The following is a 22,446-nucleotide window of genomic DNA, read 5'->3' on the forward strand; positions in this document are numbered from 1 at the left end:
TTCAATTACTCCAGGCTCCTGAGACCTTCCAACTTGATTCTGATTGCTTTAAGGTGTCAGATAATTTGGGAAAAAAGGAGGAAAGTAGCCTGAAGTTCTTGAAGAGGCAGTCTTCTCAGCTCATCTCTGAAGTGGTTGGTAGCTGCTGGTGGTCTGGAGGGTGGTACTGACCTCTTGCTTCTAGGCGGTGTTCCGTCCACAGGTCCTGACAGATAGAGGCCTTGGGTAGTGATTTGCTGTGCTGCCTTGGTCTCCAGGGCAGGGACCAGCCCCTTTTTGCAGCCCTTCTAGAACCTGACAGGAGTGAAAAGAGAGGCCCAGGCCAAGGGTCTCAGCAGACAAGGAAACCACCCTATCTTCTGCCCCTGCACCCTACCTGGGGTGAATTTTTTTTTTTTTTTGGTCTGCTCTCTGTTCTCATTGACAGTGATAGCTCTGGAGGTTGATAAATAATCAGAGGTCACAGCCTTTGGCGAGCATTGATGCTGCAGTAGACAGAGATGGATCTGACCGCCCTGTGCGCCAGAAGCCTGAAGAAGGAGGCGGTGTGCATATGTCTCTGTGTGTGTGTTTGTGTGTGTGTGCATGTGCATGCGCACTGCAAGAACTGTGATAGGCAGGAGGAAGCTAAGGACAAGGGCTGTGGGCACTGGTGTGTGAATCCTGGCTTCACCATTGACCAGGTGTGTGACTTCGGGCAAGATCTTTGTCTTCTTGGTGCCTGTTTTTTCTGCTATAAAATGGGCATGATAAGAGCACCTACCACTGTGTGGTTGTGAGGATTACACAAATCATACAGCTGGCACCTGATGCTCAGCAAAAGCCCCCCACCCCCACCCCACCAAGATCCTGGTTACTGTTTTTTATAGTGGGGAGAGTCCTGGGATGGGGGCTCCTGGTTGTGGACCCAGGGCGGCTGTAGGGGCCCTCCTATATGGAAGGACAGCGGGCTGCCCTTCCAGGCTCTCGCCATTAGCCAGGCAGTCACGGACACTCCCCTGGCCTGGCTGGGGAATGGCGCTGCCCAATCCAGCGGTGCACGTGAGGATACCCACCTGCAGTGTGGAGACCCCTCCGCGATCCCCGGGTTTCCCCCAGCTTCAGCCAGTCCTACTGTGGATTGGCTGCCCTTCACCTCAACACGCTTTGAACTCGGTGCTCGTCACAGCCAGAACCACTTCAGTGCTCAGAGACTGTAAGGTTATCTTTGTTGAGAGGTTTTGCCTCCGTTTAAGTGTGGTCCTTAGGGCTTTGGAAGACAGAGACGCTGGGTCCTTTTCAGCTGGATCGCTGGGAGCTTTCTGTCCTTGGACATCTTAGCCTTCCCGAGGCTTTATTCTCTGGGAAACAGCAGCAACTACTTGCCTCTCAAGGCTGCTGTGGAGATTAAGCAATATAAAATTTAAAGGCTAAGGATGCACTAGACTGAATGTTATCCTTGTCTTGACGGCTATAGCTTAGAGGGGAAGGACTCCTCCGCAGTGGGAAGACACCTCCTTTACTAAAACCGAAGAAGGTTCCCCGGGGAGGCGGTTGGAGCTGCCTGGAAGGGGAAAGGCCAACCTCCGTGCTCGGCACCTGAAGGTCCCTTTGGACCTCTTTCGGCCTTTTGGAGCATCATTCCTTTCCTACACAACTGGATCCCACCCTCTTCTTCTCTCCCTCACCCCATTTAAGCAACGGTTTCCCATCCCTTAGCGGAAATAGGTAGTTCAGGTAGGTAGGTGTTAGAATTATCCCCGTTTCACAGAAGGAGAAACTGAGGCTTGGAGGTCGGGGACCCGCCCAGTGGCAGCGCCTCTATTCACCCAAAGTGGGCGCAGGCGCTCTCACTTGCGCGGAGCCAGAGGACCCGAGCTTTCTGTGAGGGGGGCGGGGGCGTTTGGGACGCCGGCGCCGATCTGGGGGTGGGGTCTCCGCCTGGGGCGGGGCGGAGCGAGGGAGGAGGGGGCGGGCCGCCGCTGCCACGCTAAGGCCGGGCCCCCGGCGCGGGCTCCAGCCCCTCTGGCGGCGGGGGTAGGTGCGGGCTACTTCTCCCGCCTCCACGCGCGCGCACGCCCGTGGCGGCCCCGCGCACTCCGCCGCTTCGCCCATCGCTCGGCGCAAGCAGTCGTTCTCCGAACCCGCGGCCGGGGCCCTGGCGTGCAGCGCGGGCCTCGGCGGGGCCCAGCGCCCCGGCCCGGGAGGATGCGGCCCTGGGCGGCCCGGGAGCTGAGCAGGGCCCCCGCGCCGGCCCTCAAGGGCCCCGGCCTTCCGAGCCGCAGCTGCCGCCCCGCCCCCGAGAGACATGACTTCCAAGCCGCATTCCGACTGGATTCCCTACAGGTACGCGGGCGCCGGCCCCCACCTTCACTTCCCCCCCGGGCGCGGGTCTAGCCCACCACCCTTCAATGCTGAAGGCTCGGGGCAGGGTCGAGGGTGCTGGGTCGGGATGCCCACCACTTCGAACTCCGGGAGCAGGGCTGGTTACGGATGCAGGGCTGGGGCGCAGGACAGCTGTACCCTCCCCATCTGGCCCTACCCTAGGGGCGCGGGTTGGAGACACTGGGCCTTCCTACCCCAACTTTGGGGGCCCCAGTGAACCCGCCTGCTCTGTCCTCCCCACTTATCGTCCGGGGTTGCTGGAAGAGGCCAGTTCTCTGGGCCTGTATGGGCCTTGTTGGGGCGGGCAGCGCCATGTGGCTGCCTAGGGAGGGAGTTAACCGTGCTGAGCCCCCTCCTAGGCCCAGCATACTGGTCACACGCCAGTATAGCCGCGTGCACACACACATACATCTGCAGACATGCACCCATCGGACGTCCACTGGACCAAAGACGCTCCTGCTGGTCGCTTCACACAGTCAGAGCATAAATTCCTGGAGACAGTCATTCTGAACCTAAAGCACAGGCTGCTTCTATGTTCATGCTCCATGTATTGCTGCGCGCGTGTACACACACACACTCCCTGATTCTCGGGATCACACAGGTGAACTCCTGCCTATCTGTACACACACACATCCTGTATTTGGTGGAATACCTGCCTCCCACTACCCACACACAAGTACCACTGGTATCTATCAAAGACACAGAAATCCACTTGCTAACTGGTTTAAACACCTGCATACAAACCAACTCAGTACATGAGAACTGGCTTCACATGCACAAGAGAGCGAACCTAGGAACCCTGGGCACACTCAGAGAAGCATGGCCTGCCTGTGTTCCCCGATGCTGTGGTCTGTCCCAAGGACAGCTGAGTGTTCACGCCTGTGTGGAGGTTGGGGGGGGGGGGTCTCTGGGGCTTGCACAGGTGCGGGCCTTTCCCCATCCACTCTACTCCAGTCTCTCCATTACCACTGGAAAAGAGCTCATCGCCATGGCAGCACTAGATCCTTGGCCACCCATTGGCTCCTTGGTTGCCATGGGCTACGGGGCTATCTCCAGGCCTCCCCTGAGAGGCATGTGTGTAAAAGGGGTGCTGGACTTCTAAGGTCCACCATGTTCTTGCCAGCCCAGGTGCACATGCTTGTGGCTGGCAGGCACAGACTCCAGACCTGCCTGTAACACAGCCTGCTCTTAAAGAGACCTGATTCCAGTCACTGATAGAAAATAATTCTGACAGGGCTCTTCGATGAGTCTGTCCAGACAGCATCCAAATTGAAATCAGCTGAAACTGCCTGAGGCTTGTTAAAAGTAGATCCTGCTACAAACAAGCACCTGTCCCTGGCCTGAGACGTCACAGTTTTCTCTTGAGAATTGTTGTGGTCTCTAATCTCAGCTGCTTTGGGGGCTTCAGGGTTTCCCAAGTTAGATTTTGTGGGCACCCCTCCCACCAACACACACACATCAACCCAGGATTTCCTGTGAACATATGCAGTCACACTGCAGTCTCATATAGACCAGGAGACAGTCCCATCAGGGGACTGGGGCTCTGTTGACTCAGAAGGGTTGTCACCCCGCACAGGGCACCTTGGCTGGGGGTGCAAGTAGTTTCTGGAGCATCCTGGCCTTCTTGACACGTGTGTGCTGAGGACTTTCTACAAGACACTGCAGCTCACAGAGTATCATTAACCTCTTCTAACCACCCAGCAGGGATGCCTGGGCAGTACCTGTGAGATTAGAGGCTATGAGTGCTGTGGAAGTACCTGCCCAGGGTGCTGATGGCAGGCTGGTGGCCACAGACTGACTTACAAGGAAGGGAGAAAAGGGGCAGCGCATGGAGCTGGGATGTGATGGCGTGTTTAGGATCCGCAGGCTGGGGACCAGGCCAGATCATGGTTCAGGGAAGCCTCTCCCAGGAGCCAAGAACCACAGCAACTTGTGAAGGGAGCGCTCAGGTCTTAGAGAAAGTCAGCCTCATACTGGGGAGGCTTAAGCCTGCCTCTGGGGGAGAGGGCAGTAGGGAGGTGGGGCTGTCTCCCGGAGTGCTCAGTCTTCCCACGAGTCCCAGGCAGTGGCATCCTGCAGAGAGGGATTTGGCACTTGCCCCAGCTCAGGCCCAACCACCCCATCCCCTCATTCCTTTCCTGAGCCCACACACTCCATCTGGAGCACAGAATCCTGCCACCCTGAAGCCCAGCCCCGAGGAACATCTTGGCCCCCTTGCAGCCCTGCCTTGTCCACCGTCCCATCACTCTGCCACCCTCTTTCTTGTTCTGTGGCAGGGAGGGTAGGTGTCTAGCTGGAGGTGAGCTGGAGTTAGAAGTTGTCGGTGTCTCCCACCTTGCTGGGGTCTTTCTGAGCTTTTGTGAGCCCCAGAAAGCACTGAACTTGGGTGTAGACTTCCAGAATGAGGAGATCTGGCCTCAGAGGAGCAGATGCAAATTGCCTTTTGCACTCACAGGGCTGCTGATCGCAGTCATAGCCACATGCCTGCCTGATCACAGAGGAAACTGGGGCAGAAGATGGTGAGGCGATGCACTTGGAGATGAGGGGGAGAGGCGGGTGTGCACGTGCTCTGGTGTGAGGTTTCCCTCGTGTCACAGCATGTCGGAACTGGAGGGTATCATCTGGCTTGGGGACCAGAGGTGGGTCGATATCTTGTTAGCTCTCCTGGTGGGGGTTCTGCTGCCTCAGTGGTGGTTTGCACCTGCATCGCCCAGACCTGGCTCATTTTCTTTGAAGCTGTGACAGCTGGTGTTAATCTTCTTAAGGGTAATTGTGACTCAATTTGTAATGATCATGGATTAACCTCACATTCTGACTTAGAAGGGAGCCATTTAGTTTATAAAGTGTAACAACTGTTATAACTTTTTGGGTTTTTTTTTCTTTCCATATTATTACTACTACTGATTTTTATTTCTGCCATTCTTCCTTCACCTGTGTTCTTGAGGAGTATTAACCATCCCTGGTTCATGATTTTACGTTTTATGGGCTGAAGGAGGAGCAGTGAGAGTCAGGAAAGCCTGCTGTCCGCAGGTGTATTGGAGGTAGGGAGTGATGACCAGCCCTGTCCTCTGTGCTCTGTCTGCACCGTCCTGTGCCCGCTGCCTGGCGCCTCCTTCACCGGCCGTCAACTCCTGGAGAGTGGGGAATGCACCTGAAGAGCAGCCACATGCCTGGCATGACCGTGCATGGACACAGTGCCCATTGCTTTGAATCAAAGTGGCATTCCCCGGTAGACTGTAGGACTTCCCGGCTCTCCTGGCCCCACACCTGGCTTCTCAGCACCTCTGAGGGCTGCAGTACTCTCCCCTCAAAACGGGGCTTCCTGAGTGCTACTGGCAAAGCACAGCTCTAGGTCAGAGAAGGAGAATTTCAGGCAAGAAGGGCCCTCACAGACTGCCCAGTCTTCTGTGTGAGCGCTCCCCTCAGCATCCCTGCCAGCAGCCTCACTTCCGATGGACGAGACCATTAGAAAACTCTCCCTTAGAGTGAGCCTACTCCTGTCTCTGGGTTTCCCCGCCTTTTGTTCTGTGTGTGAGTCGCTCAGACATGTCCAACTCTTTGCAACCCCATGAACTGTGGCCCCTCGGGCTCCTCTTGTCCATGCAAGCAAGGATACTGGAGTGGTTAGCCATTCCCTTCTCCAGGGGATCTTCCTGACCCAGGGATCGAACCTGGGTTCTACTGCATTGCATTACTTTGTGAGCCACCAAGGAAGCCCTTCCCCTCCTTTGGTCCTCATTAAGATCCTCCTGGTACTGCACTTCTCTCTCCGCTTCCTGGGGAGAGCAATGACTGCTCATTAGGCAAGACTCCCGACTTCCAGTTCTGCCTCAGAGGTGCCCGGACTCTGGCCCGCTGCTTTGCCTCTGGCCGCAGGAGGGAAGAGCAGACCCTCTGCCCGTAGTTCCACAGGGAGTTTCTCTCCTCTCCCACCCCGAGCGTCTTTGGGAAGTCGTCTTGCTGCTGCCCGGGGTGGAGGGAGCAGGAGCACAAAGTTGACAAACGATCCAGGGAGCAGGGAGCCTGTGGATGTGCTCAGATTGGTCTCTGCCCTACTCCAACTCCTGGAGCCGCAGGCGGGGTCCTGGCTGTGGCCTGTCCAGACGTCCAGCATTGAGCAGAGTGAGGTGTTATTTCCTCACAGTGGACCTCTGCCCTCCAGCCCTTACCACCCTTGGGGGATGGCTTTGATACTGACCACTCCTCTCAAGGCCTCTGTGAGAAAAATTGCAGAGTCTTTCATCAGGCTGATGTCAAGCCCTGTCTTCTCCATTCTGCCTGTGTGGGAAGACGGGGTGTTTGGGGACCCACCTGTAAGATTTGACCACTTCCTGTTAGGCTTCTAGGGTCTTCTGAATTCACACTCTTAGTGGACAGTTAGTATCTCTTCTACGTTGTTTCACCTGTAAGTCTGCTCAGAGCCCTGCCTTGTGTCAGGTCATCGAAAAACCTGCTAACCAAGAGAAGCATGATGCTATTAATAGAAACCTCCTTTGATGATGACATGACCGATTGTTGCCAACACCTTTATCCATCTGACTGACCCAGCACACCACTGGCATGGCTTTGTCTTGCCCATGTGGTAGGGTAACTGGTCCCTGCAGCTCCATGCGGAGGCCTGGCTGTACTGTCCTCCCATCTTTTCTGATAGACCCGAAGACATGTGTCCTGACTTACCAGCATACTTGGCCTTGCTCCTAATGGTCACATCCTGTCTAGATATTCAGTTGACCCCTTCCACCCTGTTCTGCACACTATAATATTTTCCCGCATCTGAACAGAAGACTGCTTGCATGCTTCCAGCCTTAGAGCAACTTCTCAGTTTCTTTTTTGTTCTTTAGAGATCGCAAGCTCTGACTCCTGGTCTCTATTTGCATGGCCGAGCATTAGAATCACATGTGTCACTGGCTTTGAAAAAGAAAAGTGTGAGGTGGGGGATTGATTCTGGGGCAGCTTCCCCAGTAGGTCTGAACTATCAAGTCAGGGTTGAGTGCCCCCAGCAGTTGGGACTGACCTGGTAAGTTTGGGAGCCAGTGGCTGGCATGGAGAAGCCTCATCCCGGGAGGCTGGCTCTTGTGAGCAGTGGTCCTCTATCTTCTGGGGTTGCCTCTGTTCCCACCTCCACCGTGTTGCCCGCAATGTTCCAAGCAGCCACTGGGCAACAGAAGCCACAGGTCTGGACGTGCTGGGGAGTGGGGAGGTTCCAGCATTGGGCAGAGTTCACAGCCAAGCAGGTGGTCTTTCCTCTCCTGCCAACACACTTGCCTGACGGCCCGAGTCCAGCAGGGGCAGGCCCCACTGTGGCTGAGCAGGAGGAAAGGGAGCAGAGGGCAGGGAGTGGGCCTGGAGACTGGGTCTGCTTCGAGGAGGGCCTGGCCTCTGGTCGGCTCTGGTGGACCAGCCGGAGAATGGAGGTGGGGTCTAACGAGAGGGGGGACCTAGGTTCCTGGCGACGTTGGCCAAGTCTGGCTTTTCCAGCCCCTGGAAGAAGTGTCCCTGACCCTTGCTGTCATGCATGGTTCCCTCTCAGATATCTGTCCGGCGGCTTTGAAGCTGGGGGATGTGGAGAGGCCGTCTCCTGGGAGGTTCGGGGGTCACTTGATTGGCCTTGGGCAGAGCAGATGGATGGATGGATACCACAGACTAGGTTTCTCTGGCCTTCACGAGCCAGTGGCCAGTGCTTCCCTGGCCCCTCTGGTGACTATCGTGAAGGAGCCGCCGGGGTCAGCTGGAAGACCCATCCATCAGTGCCCTGTCTCCTGTCCGAGTCTCCTGGCGGGGCTGCAGCTGGCAGCCTGGGCTTGGCAGTGATTCCATAATTGGAGCCCGAGTCATTAAAAGGCCATTACTGTCTCCTTTCATGGTTATCGTTTAGTGCTGTCTAGAACAGAGGCAGAAGGAGGCAGGCCGGGGAGTGAGGAAGGAAGATGCCTGGGAGAGGTTCTGTTGTGGGAGGCAGGGCTGTCTGGGGGAGGTGAGGGGGGAGGACTGGCTGGGCTGCTTTCGGGGTGAGAGAGGAGCTCTGGTTCTGCTCTCCCTGGAGACGGCCATCATTGTTGTCATTGTTGCGCTGTGTGCAGGGGATTCTTTGTTATTCACCAGCGACAGACGTTGTGCGCTCCGGGTACATTGTTGTCAGGCAGAAACACCACCCACTACCAGCTGGCGGGTGCCAGGTGATGTGGTCCACCCTTTGCTTTTGTGGCTCTCAGGAAGCACCCTGCTGCCCCGCACGGGCTGCTGCCTGCTCTCAGAGCCTCCTCGTTTAGCTGGATTGATTGTCAGCCCTCCTGGATGGGTCTTGCTCACCAGGCACATGTTGCTTCTCCCCGGTTGCCGCCCCCTGCCCTGCATCCCTCATTCACCTGCATCCTCCACTCAGGAGAGGGGTGGCTCTCCAGGCACTTCTGGGGTATCTGAGTTTCTGGAATCTCTTCAGAAGCCTCACACTTGCGTTCATCGATCTTTCTCTGAAGGCTGGTGATTAAGTCCATTCTACCTGTAGTCGTACTTGGCGCGGCTCTTTGTTTCTCCCCCATTGGGGGATGGAGGTGGGGACAGAGGAAGAGGAAGTGATGGAACGGAGTGGAAAGTCCATGGCAGTGGGACAGTGCCTGTGCTAGGAAGATGTCCTCCCCGCGTGGACGAGGTTGTTGGGGTGGGGTGGGGGGCACTGGGCAAGGAGGCCACGGCGGCAGGAACCACCTTTTGTCAGTTGAGCAAGCACTGTGACCCGCAGTTTGGAGGTGGCATTGCCGATGTGAGCTTACTTCTCAGTAGGATGTTGCCCTTTCATGTTAGGCGTCAGTTCCTTGCATGGTGTCAGCACCATGGAAATAGTTGCCTGTGTCCTGCTCAGCCAAGCCCAGGGCCAGGGATGACCTAGATGACTGGCTCACGTCATCCCGGTGAGCCAGGAAACAGCCTGTCCTGCTGGCAGGAAGGGGAGGCAGCACGGCCTTGCAGAGGTGGCCAACATGCCTGAGATGCAGGCTGCACCACACGTGCCAAGGCACAGAGCGTGGCGGGCAGGGCACAGTTGGATTTCAGGCCCCGTTGCTCCTCTCAGCCAGGTAGCACCATGGACCACGAGGACAGTGGCGTTGGTACACTGAGCCTTTGAGGATGTGTGGCCCTTGAACTCTCCAGTCAGGCCATTGGCTGGAGGCAGAGAGACAGGAGAAGAGTTGTAGCCTCTGGACCTGGCTGGACCTCCAGGCATCCTGCTCACCGTCTGCCCTGCCTGTCCTGTGTGCGGCCTCCTGTGCTGGGACCCTCACTGTCCCAGCCAGCTGGGATTTTTCAGAGCTATTCCCTGTCCTCTGGGCCTAGCATTGCCCTTGGGGAGGCCCACGTGCAACTGCATGCTCTTAGGCAGGTGGGCTCTTTTAGGGAGACTGAGGCCTTGACTAGAAGCATGTCTGAGTAGTGTGTTCTCCTGTGCTCTGGCCGCTGAGGGTTTGGTGAATGAGGCTGTTCTGTGAAGGGCCCCAGATCACAATTGGGCTCTTCTTGTGTGTAGAGCAGCCCATGGACATTGGGCAAGTCCTTCCCAGATGTCAAGTAGGTAGGACAGCTGCTAGTTCAAAATAGGCAGTCTTCACAGGTCGTGGCCAGCGAGGCAGTGAAGCCAGAGGGCTGGGTGTTGGGCTGTCTGCAATCCATGGACTCCCCGCCAACCCTGGCCAGCCCCTGCAGCACAAGCAGTTTGCTGAGCTGAAAGGACATTTCAGGTCAATGATTGTTCCAGTTGGAAAGGGCTGCTGCTGTCAGGAGGAGGTGGATCACCTCACCTTGTCTGCAGGGTGATATGACCTCTTTATATGCGACCGTGCTTGGCTGCACTCAGGACACCCACCTCTGACACGGTGTCTGCATGCATGTATATCCAGGTACATGCTTACACGTGTGGACATCTCCCAGTGTGCGCACACATGAGATAGTTCTACAGCCTCACACACAAACCCAGCACACTTGGACACATCTGTGCAGGTACCCACACAAGGTCTGGTTCAGTGGCAGGCTCCAGAATAAGGGGGCCAGGGCAGTCTGGGGGTTCCCAGAGCTCGCATTCTCAGGCTCCAGCCGCATGCCCATGCAGCTGGCCTGACCTTGGCTCTACAGGCTTGGGTCTAGGTCTCATGCATGTGTTAGACTAGAAAGAAGGCTTAAGTGCTTGGCGCTCCCTCCTCATGCTCTGCCTTACTTGGAGGCAGGGCCAGTCCGTGTGAGATGAGGTTGCCCATCCCACGACCTTAGTTAAAGGACTCAAGGATTTGATGCCGCCCACTCCGTGTAGGCGGCCAAGGAAGGACCCAGCGGCTGGTTGCTGGGCTGTGCATCGATGTGCTGTGTCCGCCCTGCACACATCTGCACCCAGCCCTCGCCGTGCCTGGAGGGACTGGCTGGTGTTTGAGTTTCAATCTCCAAATCCCGGGGTCCTCTTGAAGGGGGGCAGGGAGGTGGGCAGTGTCAGCAGCTCCACTTTACCACCTGGAGAGCCAGGAGTTGCTCTTGAATGGATGTCGAGAGTCTGCCCCTGAAGACCCAGCCTCCACCAGAAGGATGGAAAGATGGAGGGGTGCAGCCGGAGGGGTGCAGCCAGAGGGGCAGGCTCTTGGGTCTGAAGCCCCGCCTGCGGCCTGGCTTGTGACTGATGCCCCCTGGATCTCAGTCAGGCCGGGCCCTAATGGGCCCAATGGGAAAGTTTCCTCCTCAGTTAACTGGGGCGGGGTAGACTGGGAAGTCCTTGGGCAGCAGGGATCGCAATAGGAGGTAAGTCCTTGAAGTAGCAGAAAGACAGCTCATGTCTATGTCTCTAGCCAGTTCCCAGAATATAGCTTCACCCTTCTGCCCCGACCCATGCCCAGCAGCCGTGATGGGAGGAGCTTAAAGAACCCAGATATGTTGGGAGAGGGCTCTGGGTGGTCCTGGCTCCTCGTGGGCCAGCCCTGAGTGCCCTTCTCTCCCCCTGCAGTGTCTTAGATGATGAGGGCAGCAACCTGCGGCAGCAGAAGCTTGATAGGCAGGTGAGTGAGGCTGGAGCCGGGTGGGAGGGCGGCCAGCACGCGCCATCCAGGCCGGAGTCTGGGTGGGGTCTCCAAGGGCGGGGGGTGGGGGAGCAGTCCTCCTTCCTGGGTGATCCTGTGTGGTGGAGAGAGGGGGCCCTCCCAGGGGAGAAGTGGTGAGCTCTCTCCTTCACCAGCTTAGCACCACCCTGGCATCTAAGGCTCCTGCTGGGAGGCAGCTCAGGTCACTGTGCTGTGATCCTGCCAGGGCAGCTACCTGGACTGATACTTGCCTGCTTCCCTTGGACCCCAAGTCCTGGGGCACAAGGCCAGAGTGGGCCGTGGACCCCACTGTGACCTCTGGAACCATACGGAGACAGCAGGGTCCCCCAAGTCCTCATCTGGGCGCCTTCCCTTGGGGAGGTGGTCGGCTCTCTCAGGGCCCGCCAACCCCTGTGTGTGTCCACTGCCTCTGTAGCGGGCCCTGCTGGAGCAGAAGCAGAAGAAGAAGCGCCAGGAGCCCCTGATGGTGCAGGCCAATGCCGACGGGCGGCCCAGGAGCCGGCGGGCCCGGCAGTCGGAGGAGCAGGCCCCCCTGGTGGAGTCCTACCTCAGCGGCAGCACCGGCTACCAAGGTACACCCCACCCTGGGACTGCTTGCAGGGGCCCTCAGGGACTTCCTGCTGGCCTGGACAGCTGAGGGGCCCATCCTGTTGGGGGTGCCCAGTGGGCAGAGTGGTGGGACAGGTGGAGGGAGACTGGGATCTGAAGCCTTGGGCTCCCATGCCAGGTGTGGGGCCAGAAGGTACAGCTTTGTGGGCCTGGAACTTCAAAAGCCCAGGTTTCTGATCTGGAACATTTCCCTGAAAGCAGGAGGCACCTCTCAGGAGCAGAACAGTCTGCTCCCCGCCAGCTTTCTGTCTCTCGAGAAGACTCCATCTCCCATGCTGCCCACCCATGCCTCTTGTCACAGATAGACAGACACTTGTCGCCTCCCCTTCCTGGGTTCCCCAAACCCTCAGTGCGCCCAGCCTCTGGCCCCTGGGTCCCTGCATGGAGCCGTGATGACCAGCAGCCTCCAGCTCCCAGCTGTGTACACATTGGTTCTCAGCGGAGTCCCCTGGGAAGGGAATTCTCTGCGGCTCATCGTGGGGGCAGGGACGCCTCGATTTCACCCCAGTGCTCAGGACCCTCCTTTCTGCTGAGAACCCCAGGCTGGGCAGAGGGTGGGTCTCTCTGGGCCTGAAAGGAGGACTCAGGCTCAGTCCCCACTGCCCCCTGCTGGTGGCCAGTGATCACGGCAGCTCCTCCGTCGACAAGTGACTATATGAAGGTTGCAGGCCTCTGGCTTTGCAGTTGGAAGGCTCCCCTCCTTCCGGGCTTCCTCGGGATGTGCGGCCTCCAGCCACTTCAGATGACTGGTAGTTGCCTCGCCATGGGGCTCCTTCACAGTAATGCCCCCGTGTGCGCTTCAGTTCAGCACGTGGGCCGCAGCTGATGTGTCTGTTCCACCTGAGAAGCCCTTTAGAGAAGGGGATGGTCTGTGGGAGGCAGCCTCAGCTGCTCCACCCGGCATGGCCCCCAGCCCCAGCCTTACCTGGCAGCCTTCCCCTCACTCCTCGTCCGTGGGTGCTGCCCCAAGGGTGGCCACAGTGTCTTGCAGAGAAGGCCCCCCACCATTCTGGGTTTGGTGGAGTTCAGTCTGCATCCACTGGAGCCCAGCATCACTGCCCCAGCTCTGCCAAGCCTGGCACCTGGCCATCTGAGTCTGCCTGTGGCAGGGGAGCCTGCTCCAGGGACTTCAGGCCCTGCCAGTTTGTGCCAGAACCAACATCTTGAGACTTTGAGACAGAGTCTGGCAGGTCACATCTGTGCAGTCACTTTGGCAGGTATTTCTTGAGCACCGACCGTGTGCTGGGCCGGGCCAGGCCTGCAGAAAGACCGCAGCGCCTCTGAGAGTACATGGCCAAAGTCAGACAGTTTCTGGTCGTGTGGGTCACCTGCTCACTTGTCACTGTGAGCCAGTTGCCTACCCTCTCAAGTCTGTTTCCTTCCCTGTAAAGTGAGGAAAGTTCTGTCCCAGGGCTTTGAAGGTTGGAGCAGCTGTGGTGTGTTCCCAGGTCCAGTCAGCTGAATGCTGTCCCTTGCCCAGACTCCAGACCAGGCGGAGTGAGGGCAGCGTCTCAGGTCCAGGCTTCCCCAGCTCTAGAGGCTGCTCACCAGGCTGGCCAATGTGGGATTCAGGTTTCCAGGAGCCGCGCCCCCTGCAGCCTCCACTGCCTCTGCTCTGCCCTCTGCTGGCTGTTGGTGTAAAATACACAGGGATCATTCCCAGAGAAAGAGGTAAAAAAGTGTTCGTTGCTCAGTCATGTCTGACTCTGCGACTCCATAGACTGTAGACCGCCAGGCTCCTCTGTCCATGGGATTCTCCAAGCAAGAATACTGGAGTGGGTAGCCATTCCCTTCTACAAGGGACCTTCCCAACCCAAGGATTGAACCCAGGTCTCCTGCATTGCACGCCGATTCTTTACCATCTGAGCAACTAGGGAACTCCAGAAGAAGATGAGATAAATCAGAACCAGCATTTTATCCCAGTGGAGAGTTTTTGACCTACTGGCTGTGTTCATTCATGTATATATTTACCCATTTCTTAAATATTTATTGAGAGCTTGTTTGTGTCAGGCTCTGGGTTAGAGGCTGGGGGTCCAGGGTGAGCACAAACCGATGCAGTCTCTGTTCTCTGATGGACCTTAAGATCTAGGAGCAGGGAGAGGATGAAACAGACTGTCATAGGTGTGGGTTGCAGAAGGAAGCCAAGCTCGGCGAGTGGATGGCAGAGTAGTGGCCAGAGCAGGGTTTCCCTGAGGAGGTGACGTCTGAGCTGGAACTCGCAGGCTGATGGGAGTTAGTGGGAGCGGGGGCTGTGTGGTGAGGGCACTCCAGGTGGTGAGACAGCGAGAGCAGGCCCGTGGCAGGCAGGAGGGAGTCTGGGGTGTGTCTGGGACCTGGGATGCCCAACAGGTGACAAGGGCACGGTTAGGCCAAGGGGAAGGCCGGGCTTGCGGGAGGACACTGGTCGTCATCTTAAGAGCACTGAGCAGTGAGAAGCCACTCAAGGGCCTTGACAGATTGGACTTCTGATGCCTGGAGAGGGTGGAGATCCCCAGTGGTGGCCCTTCCGAGACCTTGCACTCGGCAGGCAGCTCTTGGGATCCATTTATTCTCCTGCTTCGAGGGCTTGTCCCAGGAGAGCAGTGCAGTCCCTGGGGTGCTTGCCCTCACTGTGGTCTCTTCTGGACGCTGCCGCCTTTTCTGTCTTCACCCACCGTCATCGGTGAGCCCCACTCTTGCAGACACACTCCCTCTGCCTCCCCAGCTGCTCTGCTTCTGGGGTGGTTGTGGTGCAGACCAGGCTGTTGACTTTAGCACCCTGTTGGGTTGGGGGGGTGCCACCTCCTTCCAGCCCGGCCTGCCCTGCACACCTTTGCCTGGAGGGATGATGGTACAGAGGCCCTGGTGGGGGAGCTGGGAAGTGTTGTGCTGGAGCTCTGGTCTCACCTTGTATGCATCTCTCTCTCTCTCTCTCCGGCTCTCTCCTGAGCAGTTCAAGAGGCCGACTCGCTTGCCAGTGTGCCCCTGGGAACTGCCCACCCCACAGCACCAGCCTCAGCCAAGAGAACCAAGGCGGCCGCCGCGGCAGGGGGCCAGGGTGGGGCCTCGAGGAAGGAGAGGAAGGGGAAGCACAAAGGTTGGCTTGCCTTCACTGCCCCCTCTTCGGGAGGCCCGGCTCCCACTGTGGGGCTGGCAGGATGCTTGTCCTCCAGACTTGGGGGGTGAGGGGCTGGGTGAGAGTCCTCGGGGAGAGCCCCAAATGGCACTCAGGATCCCCCAGTTGGCTCACTGGCCTCCTGCTCATGTAGGACCGGCTGGCCCGTGGGCATGGGCAGGACTCTCCTGCTGCCCGAGGAGGTGAAGTCCAGCTCAGCTGTGGCCCAGGAAGCCCCTCCCTGCCCGCCTAAGCACCTCCACCCTGATCAGGACACTTCCTCTGGGAGCCTCAGTGTCTCCCAGGCAGCCTGTTTCCCCTTGGGCAGTGCTCAGTTGTCCTGTGGGCTTCTTCAGTTCTCCAGTCCCATTTCCACCCTCTTGGCCCACAGACCAGTCTGTTCCCTCTGCTCCTCCCTCTCCAGAAAAGATCCCTGGAGATCAAGGCCAGTTACAGTGGCCCTGCCCTGAGTCCCATCTCTGCTGGCCAGCCTACTCCTCAACTCTTATACCTGGGGGGCTTCCAGGCCTCCGTGTCATGGTCGGACAGTGGTGTGTCGGGTCCGAGGGCCTGTGGAATGACTGCGGCATTTTAGGCCAAGCCCAGATGCGTGGGCCAGGCCTTGTTTCTGGTCCCAAAGCTGTGGCAACTTGGGCAGGAAGGTCGATGGGGGAGGTGGGAGCTCCTCCGTTTGGGAAGGCGAGTGTATGCCCACCTGTCTTTTTCCAGGGGCCCCGTGTGTTTCACTGATGTGTGTGAGTGTGTGTATGTGAGAGAGAAGGCCGGCACTGACAGTGCAGAGCTGGCCGTGTCTGAGCTGAGTGGTGGCCTCGCTGTGTCAGACCCAGCCTCATTCTCCCTCCTGTCCTGCTCACCATGTACCTGGAGCCGGCTGCCTAGGGACGCGAAGCATTTCAGTGCCCCCCTCAGCCGCAGATGTGGGGGAACAGCAGAAGAAATGGAGCCCATGCCCCTTCCTAGCTCATCCACCATTAAGAGGCTGACAGCGGTCATTCAGTTTTTTAAAAATTGGTTTTGCAAATAAAGTTTTCAGATGTGTCCCCGTTCTTCCCTCACCCTCTTCCTGGACACCTGGGGATCCGGGCTGCCCCGCCCCCTCCACACCCCTGGATGGGACTCAGGAGTGTCCATGGCCTGCAGGCTCCGGCGGGCCAGCAGCACTGGCTGAAGACAAGTCTGAGGCCCGAGGCCCTGTGCAGATCCTGACTGTGGGCCAGTCGGACCAGGCCCAGGACGCGGGGGAGACGGCCGCGGGGGAGACGGCCGCGGGTGGCGGAGCACGGCCCGGTGGGCAGGACGTCCGTGCCACGATGCAGAGGAAGGGTGAGCCCCGTGGGGGTCCAGAGACACCCCCAAAGCTCAGCCCCAGGTTCTCAGGTGCACCTTTCTCAGGGAGCATGGCCCTCCTGTGTCTGCTTCAGCTCCTCCAAGGCCCTGGTTGGGGGCACACTTGGAGACCAGTGAGCAGCTTGGGCAGGGACCCCTGAAAAGGCTGCGTTGAGGGAGAAAAGTGTGGCTCAAGGAACCAGCTAGCGCACAGCCCAGCCCTGGGTCCCCATCCCCATCTCCTGCCCGCAGGGAGGCCCAGGTGTGGGGACAGATTTCCTTTCCCTTTTGTCCCTCTGAGAAAGTTCTTTTCTTACAAAATGTCCCCACTCTGTTGAGCTAGAGGGAGCAGGGCCAGGAGGTTGAGAGGTAAGGCAGACCCTCCCAGGAGACCTGCTGCCCAGAGAGTGAGCTCTGCCCCAGGGAGGTGGTGTAGGGAGAGCCCGCAGTGCACACGTTCTGAGACGCTGCACGAGGGACAGCTTCCTGGAGGAAGGGCTGTGGAGCTGGGGTGAAGATGTGAAGGCATGTAGACAGGGCAGGTTTTGGAGAGGATGGGCTGCCCTGGTAGCTCAGTTGGTAAAGAATCCACCTGCAGTGCTGGAGACCCTGGTTCGATTCCTGGGTCAGAAAGATCCCCTGGAGAAGGGAATGGCCACTCACTCCAGTTTTTTTACCTGGAGAATCCCCATGGACAGAGGAGCCATGGGGTTGCAAAGAGTTAGACACAACTGAGCGACTTTCACTTTCTTTGGAGAGGATTGGTGGGCCCTGAGCATCAGGCTGAGTGAGGAGTTGGGACTTTCTCCATATTTTTTAGGTTTTGCCAGCCAAGGCCTCCAGTAGACTTGAGGCCAGAGATGGAGGCTCCCAGGCAGGGCCAGCTCAGTTCAGGCCTTGCTACCCAGGAGACAGGGCACCCTGGCTGCCAGATAGGGTCTGACAGCTGAGGCTGGGCGGGGGGCTGCACCCGGGGACAGTGACCAGCCCCAGCTCACATATGCACCGGAGAGAGAGTGTCCTAGTGTGCATCTGAATGTGTGCGTGGATGTACGTGTGTACGTGCCACTCTGCTTGTGTGTGTTGTGTGAATGGGTGACTTGGAGCCAGTGGACGGGTGAGTGACTGGGTGTGCCTGTGTGACCACTTGTCCCCTCCCACTCCTCTGCCTGGCCCAGGCATCTCCAGCAGCATGAGCTTCGAAGAGGAGGAGGAGGAGGAGGAGGACGAGAACAGCTCCAGCTCCTCCCAGCTGAATAGCAACACCCGCCCCAGCTCCGCCACGAGCAGGAAGTCCACCAGGGTGAGTGAGGAGCTCCTGCTCAGCAGGAGGGCAGACAGCAGCGCCACCCAGGTGGGAGGGGAATGAAGTAAAGTGAGGCGGACTTGGCTTTCCTGGGCCGTGGGCTGGGCCCAGGTGCCTGTCAAGAGTTTTTCCCCCTGGGGCTCTTCTGTCCTCCCAGTCTTCAGTCAAGCCAGAGGGCAGGGGAGCTGGAGTTGGACAGCATGGCTTCTGAGAGCCTGCCTATTCCCTCCATCCCTACCCTGGGGTGCTGAGCTGAAGGAAGGGCTAGGAAGCCAGCTGCTGGCCCAGGGGCAAGATCTCTGTGCCCACATCCCAGGGTGCTAGTCCTGTCTCCCACCACCACCATATGGGGGCAGCTTTGGATTCTAGACCATCAATTTCAGCAGCTCGGGGACCCTGCCTGGGGCTCAGGCTCCTCCTCTCTCCTTGGTAGGAGGCAGCCTCGGCCCCCAGCCCCACAGCCCCTGAGCCGTCGGTGGATGTTGAGGTCCAGGATCTCGAAGAGTTTGCCCTGAGGCCAGCCCCCCAGGGGATCACCATCAAGTGCCGCATCACACGGGACAAGAAGGGCATGGACCGGGGCATGTACCCCACCTACTTCCTGCACCTGGACCGCGAGGACGGGAAGAAGGTGAGGTTGGCTTGGACGTGCAGTTTCATCCTGTGGGCTTGAAGTCCTGGGGGCTGGAGTGGGACTGGAAGCCTCAGCTCCAGCACTGACCTGCCAGTTCCCCCAGAGAGACAGAAGCCTGTGTCCCCACTGGTGCATATGTGTGCACACATGTATGTTCAAGAGCTGAAGCGAGGGGATCGCTTTGTGAGTGGTCCTGGGATTGCGTGTGGACTGGAGGCAGGGCCTGGAACATGCATGACTTTGCTCCACTCCCCAAGGTGTTCCTCCTGGCGGGAAGGAAGAGAAAGAAGAGTAAAACTTCCAATTACCTCATCTCCGTGGACCCTACAGACTTGTCTAGAGGAGGGGACAGCTACATCGGGAAACTGCGGTACCAGCACGCCCCCAGGAGGCCAGCGGGGGTGGGGCAGGCTGGGGCAGGCTCTGTAGAGGGCAGCTGCTGCCCCTGAAGGAGGTCAAGCGTTGGATCCTCTCCCAGGGTTCTCTCTGTCCATCAGATCAACCACAGGCTCAGATCTGTGCTAGCTTACAGCCAGATTTGAAGATGAGCCTCACTCATCCTACCCTAAGCTGCTCCCAGGTAGAGGGGGCGCAGGCCCACTAGGGGGGACAAGTCAAACCACAATGTCAGGGATGATGTAGGCCACCCTGGAAGAGCCGCCTTGGTCTCATGGTTAGTGCCAAGGGGCAGGAGTGAGCCCTTGAGGGAAGAGGAAGCAACCTTGGGGTGGGGCGAAGGCTCTGAACTAGGCCTCAGGTGAGGGAGGGTGTGCTGAGAAGTGTGGCAGATTCGGGAGCATAACTCAAGCTTAGAGCTGGAGATGGGGCTGGACCGTAACTCCCAGGCTGACAGGAGCGGATTGTCTCCACCCTCCATGGGGTACTGAGTCCCCTCTGCAGTCTTGCCAGGTCCCCCTGGGGTGGCTCACCTTCCATGAGGGGGGCCACTCCAGTTCCTCCAGGGAGACCTTCTGTGGAACTCCAATTTCCCTGAACTCAGCTGAGATGCCCTTTGATTAAACTCAGAGCAAGTTGAGGCCTTCTGTCCATGAAGCGCCTTCTGAGATGATTCTGTGAACAGTGTACCCCCAGGTCCGCTGCTGTCTGCCCACAAAGGTCATGAAGGTCCCCTCCAGTATTCTCTCCCTAGGATAGCCTCTGAGCTACTCCCTGCCCAGGGACAGAGGATGCACGACCTTACAATGATTGTGTCTGTCCTTCAGGTCCAACCTCATGGGCACCAAGTTCACCGTGTATGACAATGGAGTCAACCCTCAGAAAGCATCAGCCTCTACTTTGGAAACTGGAACCTTGCGTCAGGAGCTGGCTGCTGTCTGCTACGTGAGTCGTGGGCCCTGGGTCTCTGGGCTTCAAGCTAGACAGAACACTCAGGACTTTCTACCTGTCTGTGGCCTATTCCATCTACTTTTGCGGGCAGAGAAGGAGGGCAGTGGAGTGGCCCCTGCCTGGGACAGAACACAGCTGACCACCTGCCAGGCAAGTTCTGGGAACTAGGCCTGCCTCTCTGCAGCCCAGCCTGGGTGCCTCCTGGGAAAGAGGAGGCAGGAGGCCCGGGTTCATGTTGGCACAACCCTCCAGTCTTCCCTCCAGTATTCAGGTCCTAAATGGACTGTAAGGCCCTTTGCATAATCATCTCACTGAGTATTCAACCTAAGAGCTCGAGCCTATCTTCTTTATTATATAGATGAGGAAACTGAAGGTCAGAGGTTGGGTCACTTGCCAGTGTCACACAGCTCATAGATACCGAACTGGGATATAAACACAAGGAATTTCTCCATCTCATTTCAAAATGAGGGACTGGTACCATTAGCTTGGGACTTTATAGCTGTTTCGTATGATCCAATGATGCCACCTGCTGGTCAGCTCTGGGGAGGCAGTCTGAATCTCTTCAGGTGATACTTAGCCCCAGATGCCACTTGAGGCACTCAGAGACAGTAGTGAACAAAGATGTACCCTTCTGGGACCTGAACCCTGAGTGGGGGGGAAGCTATAGAACAGTTATATAACATTCATGGCATCTGGGCCCATCACTTCATGGCAAATAGATGGGGAAACAATGGAAACAGACTATTTTGGGGGGACTCCAAAATCACTGCAGACGGTGACTGCAGCCGTGAAATTAGAAGACACCTGCTCCTTGTAAGAAAAGCTATGACCAACCCAGACAGCATATTAAAAAGGGGAGACATTACTTTACCAACAAAGGTCCGTCTAGTCAAAGCTATGGTTTTTCCAGTAGTCATGTATGGATGTGAGAATTGGACCATAAAGAAAGCTTAACGCCAAAGAATTGATGCTTTTGAAGTGTGGTGTTGGAGAAGACTCTTGAGAGTCCCTTAGACTGCAAGGAGATACTAAAGGCATCCTAAAGTCAATCCTAAAGAAAATCAATCCTGAATATTCATTGGAAGGACTGATGCTGAAGCTGAAACTCCAATACTTTGGCCACCTGATGCGAAGAACCAACTCATTTGAAAAGACCCTGATGCTGGGAAAGGTTGAAGGCGGGAGGAGAAGGGGACAACAGAGGATGAGATGGTTGGATGGCATCACTGACACAGTAGACATGAGTTTGAGTAAGCTCTGGGGGTTGGTGATGGACAGGGAGGCCTGGCGTGCTGCAGTCCTTGGGGTTGCAAAGAGTCGGACATGACTGAGCGACTGAACTGAAGAAGGATAAAGCAGGAACAGGGCTCAGTTCAGTTCAGTCACTTAGTTGTGTCCGACTCTGTGACCCCATGAACCGCAGCACGCCGGAAGAGGAAGAGGGCTATGAATATTCTTTTAGGAAGGAGGGCAGGGAGGGCCTCTCTGAGGTAGTGCTTGGGTAAAGGCCAGAAGGAAGTGAGTGCCAACTGTGCAGGTGTTGAGATGGTGAGCAAAAATGCTGGCATGTTGGGAGCAGAAGGAGGGCAGGGAATGTTGCAGAGAGTAGGTGGTGAAGAGAGGAGGGGGTGATGGGGCCCTATTTCATGAGGCCTTGCAGCACGAGGTAAGACCGCCATCTTTTACTCTGAGTGAACTGAGAAGAATGACCTGACTCACCAGGACCGCTCAGTGCTGTGTGGAGAACAGATGACAAGGAGGTGCAGTGGGGGCTGAGGAAATGCAGGGTCCAGCTAAAGGCTGGTCCTGTGCTCTTGCTGAGAGATGATGGTGGTTGAAAAGTGGTTGAATTCTGAGTATAACCTGAAGGAAGAGCTGACAGCATTTGCTGATGGGTTAGAAGAGGTATGTGAGGGTGGGCGGAGTTAAGTTATGACTCCAGGTAGTTTGAGCAGATGAAAGAATGGAGATGTCGTTCACTGGAGCGAGGAAGATGGTAAGAGCAGCTTGTTTGGGCAAAGTGGAGATTAAGGAGCCGATTCTGGACACAGTAAGTTTACAGATGCCTCCTGTACCTTCGAGTGGCGATAGACTAGCTCATCTCTATCTGCTCCTCCAGTCTATCCAGCAGGTAGGTAGCGTCTTCAGATGGCCACTATTGAGCGAGCTTCTCTCTCTCTTTCCCAGGAGACAAACGTCTTAGGTTTTAAGGGGCCTCGGAAGATGAGTGTGATTGTCCCGGGCATGACCATGGTTCATGAGAGAGTCTCCATCCGGCCCCGCAACGTGAGTCTCCACCCATCCCACCCGCTTTCCCCCTCCTCCCAGTCTCTGCACGCACTTCTGAGGGCACAGCTCCAGCGGGTGTGCATGTGTAAACAGTATAAGAAGCCCTGGGGGTCTCAGGGGGCTCTAAGGAGCCCCACCCCGGGGCAGATCACTCTGGGGCGGTCATGGGGCCAAGGCCCGCACCTGGCTCAGCCAAGGCTGCCCTCCCAGGAGCATGAGACGCTGCTAGCGCGCTGGCAGAACAAGAACACGGAGAGTATCATCGAGCTGCAAAACAAGACGCCCGTCTGGAACGACGACACGCAGTCCTACGTACTCAACTTCCACGGGCGCGTCACTCAGGCCTCAGTGAAGAACTTCCAGATCATCCACGGCAATGACCGTG

General features: G+C 57.4%; 1 protein-coding gene across 1 annotated transcript in view; it reads left to right on the forward strand.

The window, feature by feature from the left end:
• The window catches only part of TUB (TUB bipartite transcription factor), a 65,829-nt gene that overhangs the window by 38,353 nt on the left and 5,030 nt on the right, over positions 1-22,446 (forward strand). The window contains 10 exon segments of the mRNA XM_044929474.2: positions 11,342-11,393; positions 11,851-12,007; positions 14,977-15,120; positions 16,300-16,482; positions 17,664-17,788; positions 18,225-18,422; positions 18,683-18,795; positions 19,649-19,766; positions 21,960-22,058; positions 22,272-22,443. Of these exon segments, the coding sequence (XP_044785409.1) occupies positions 11,342-11,393; positions 11,851-12,007; positions 14,977-15,120; positions 16,300-16,482; positions 17,664-17,788; positions 18,225-18,422; positions 18,683-18,795; positions 19,649-19,766; positions 21,960-22,058; positions 22,272-22,443 (1,361 nt within the window).

The sequence above is a fragment of the Bubalus bubalis genome, chromosome 16 (genome assembly GCF_019923935.1).
Source record: "Bubalus bubalis isolate 160015118507 breed Murrah chromosome 16, NDDB_SH_1, whole genome shotgun sequence".
In the NCBI taxonomy this organism is placed as follows: Eukaryota; Metazoa; Chordata; class Mammalia; order Artiodactyla; family Bovidae; genus Bubalus; species Bubalus bubalis.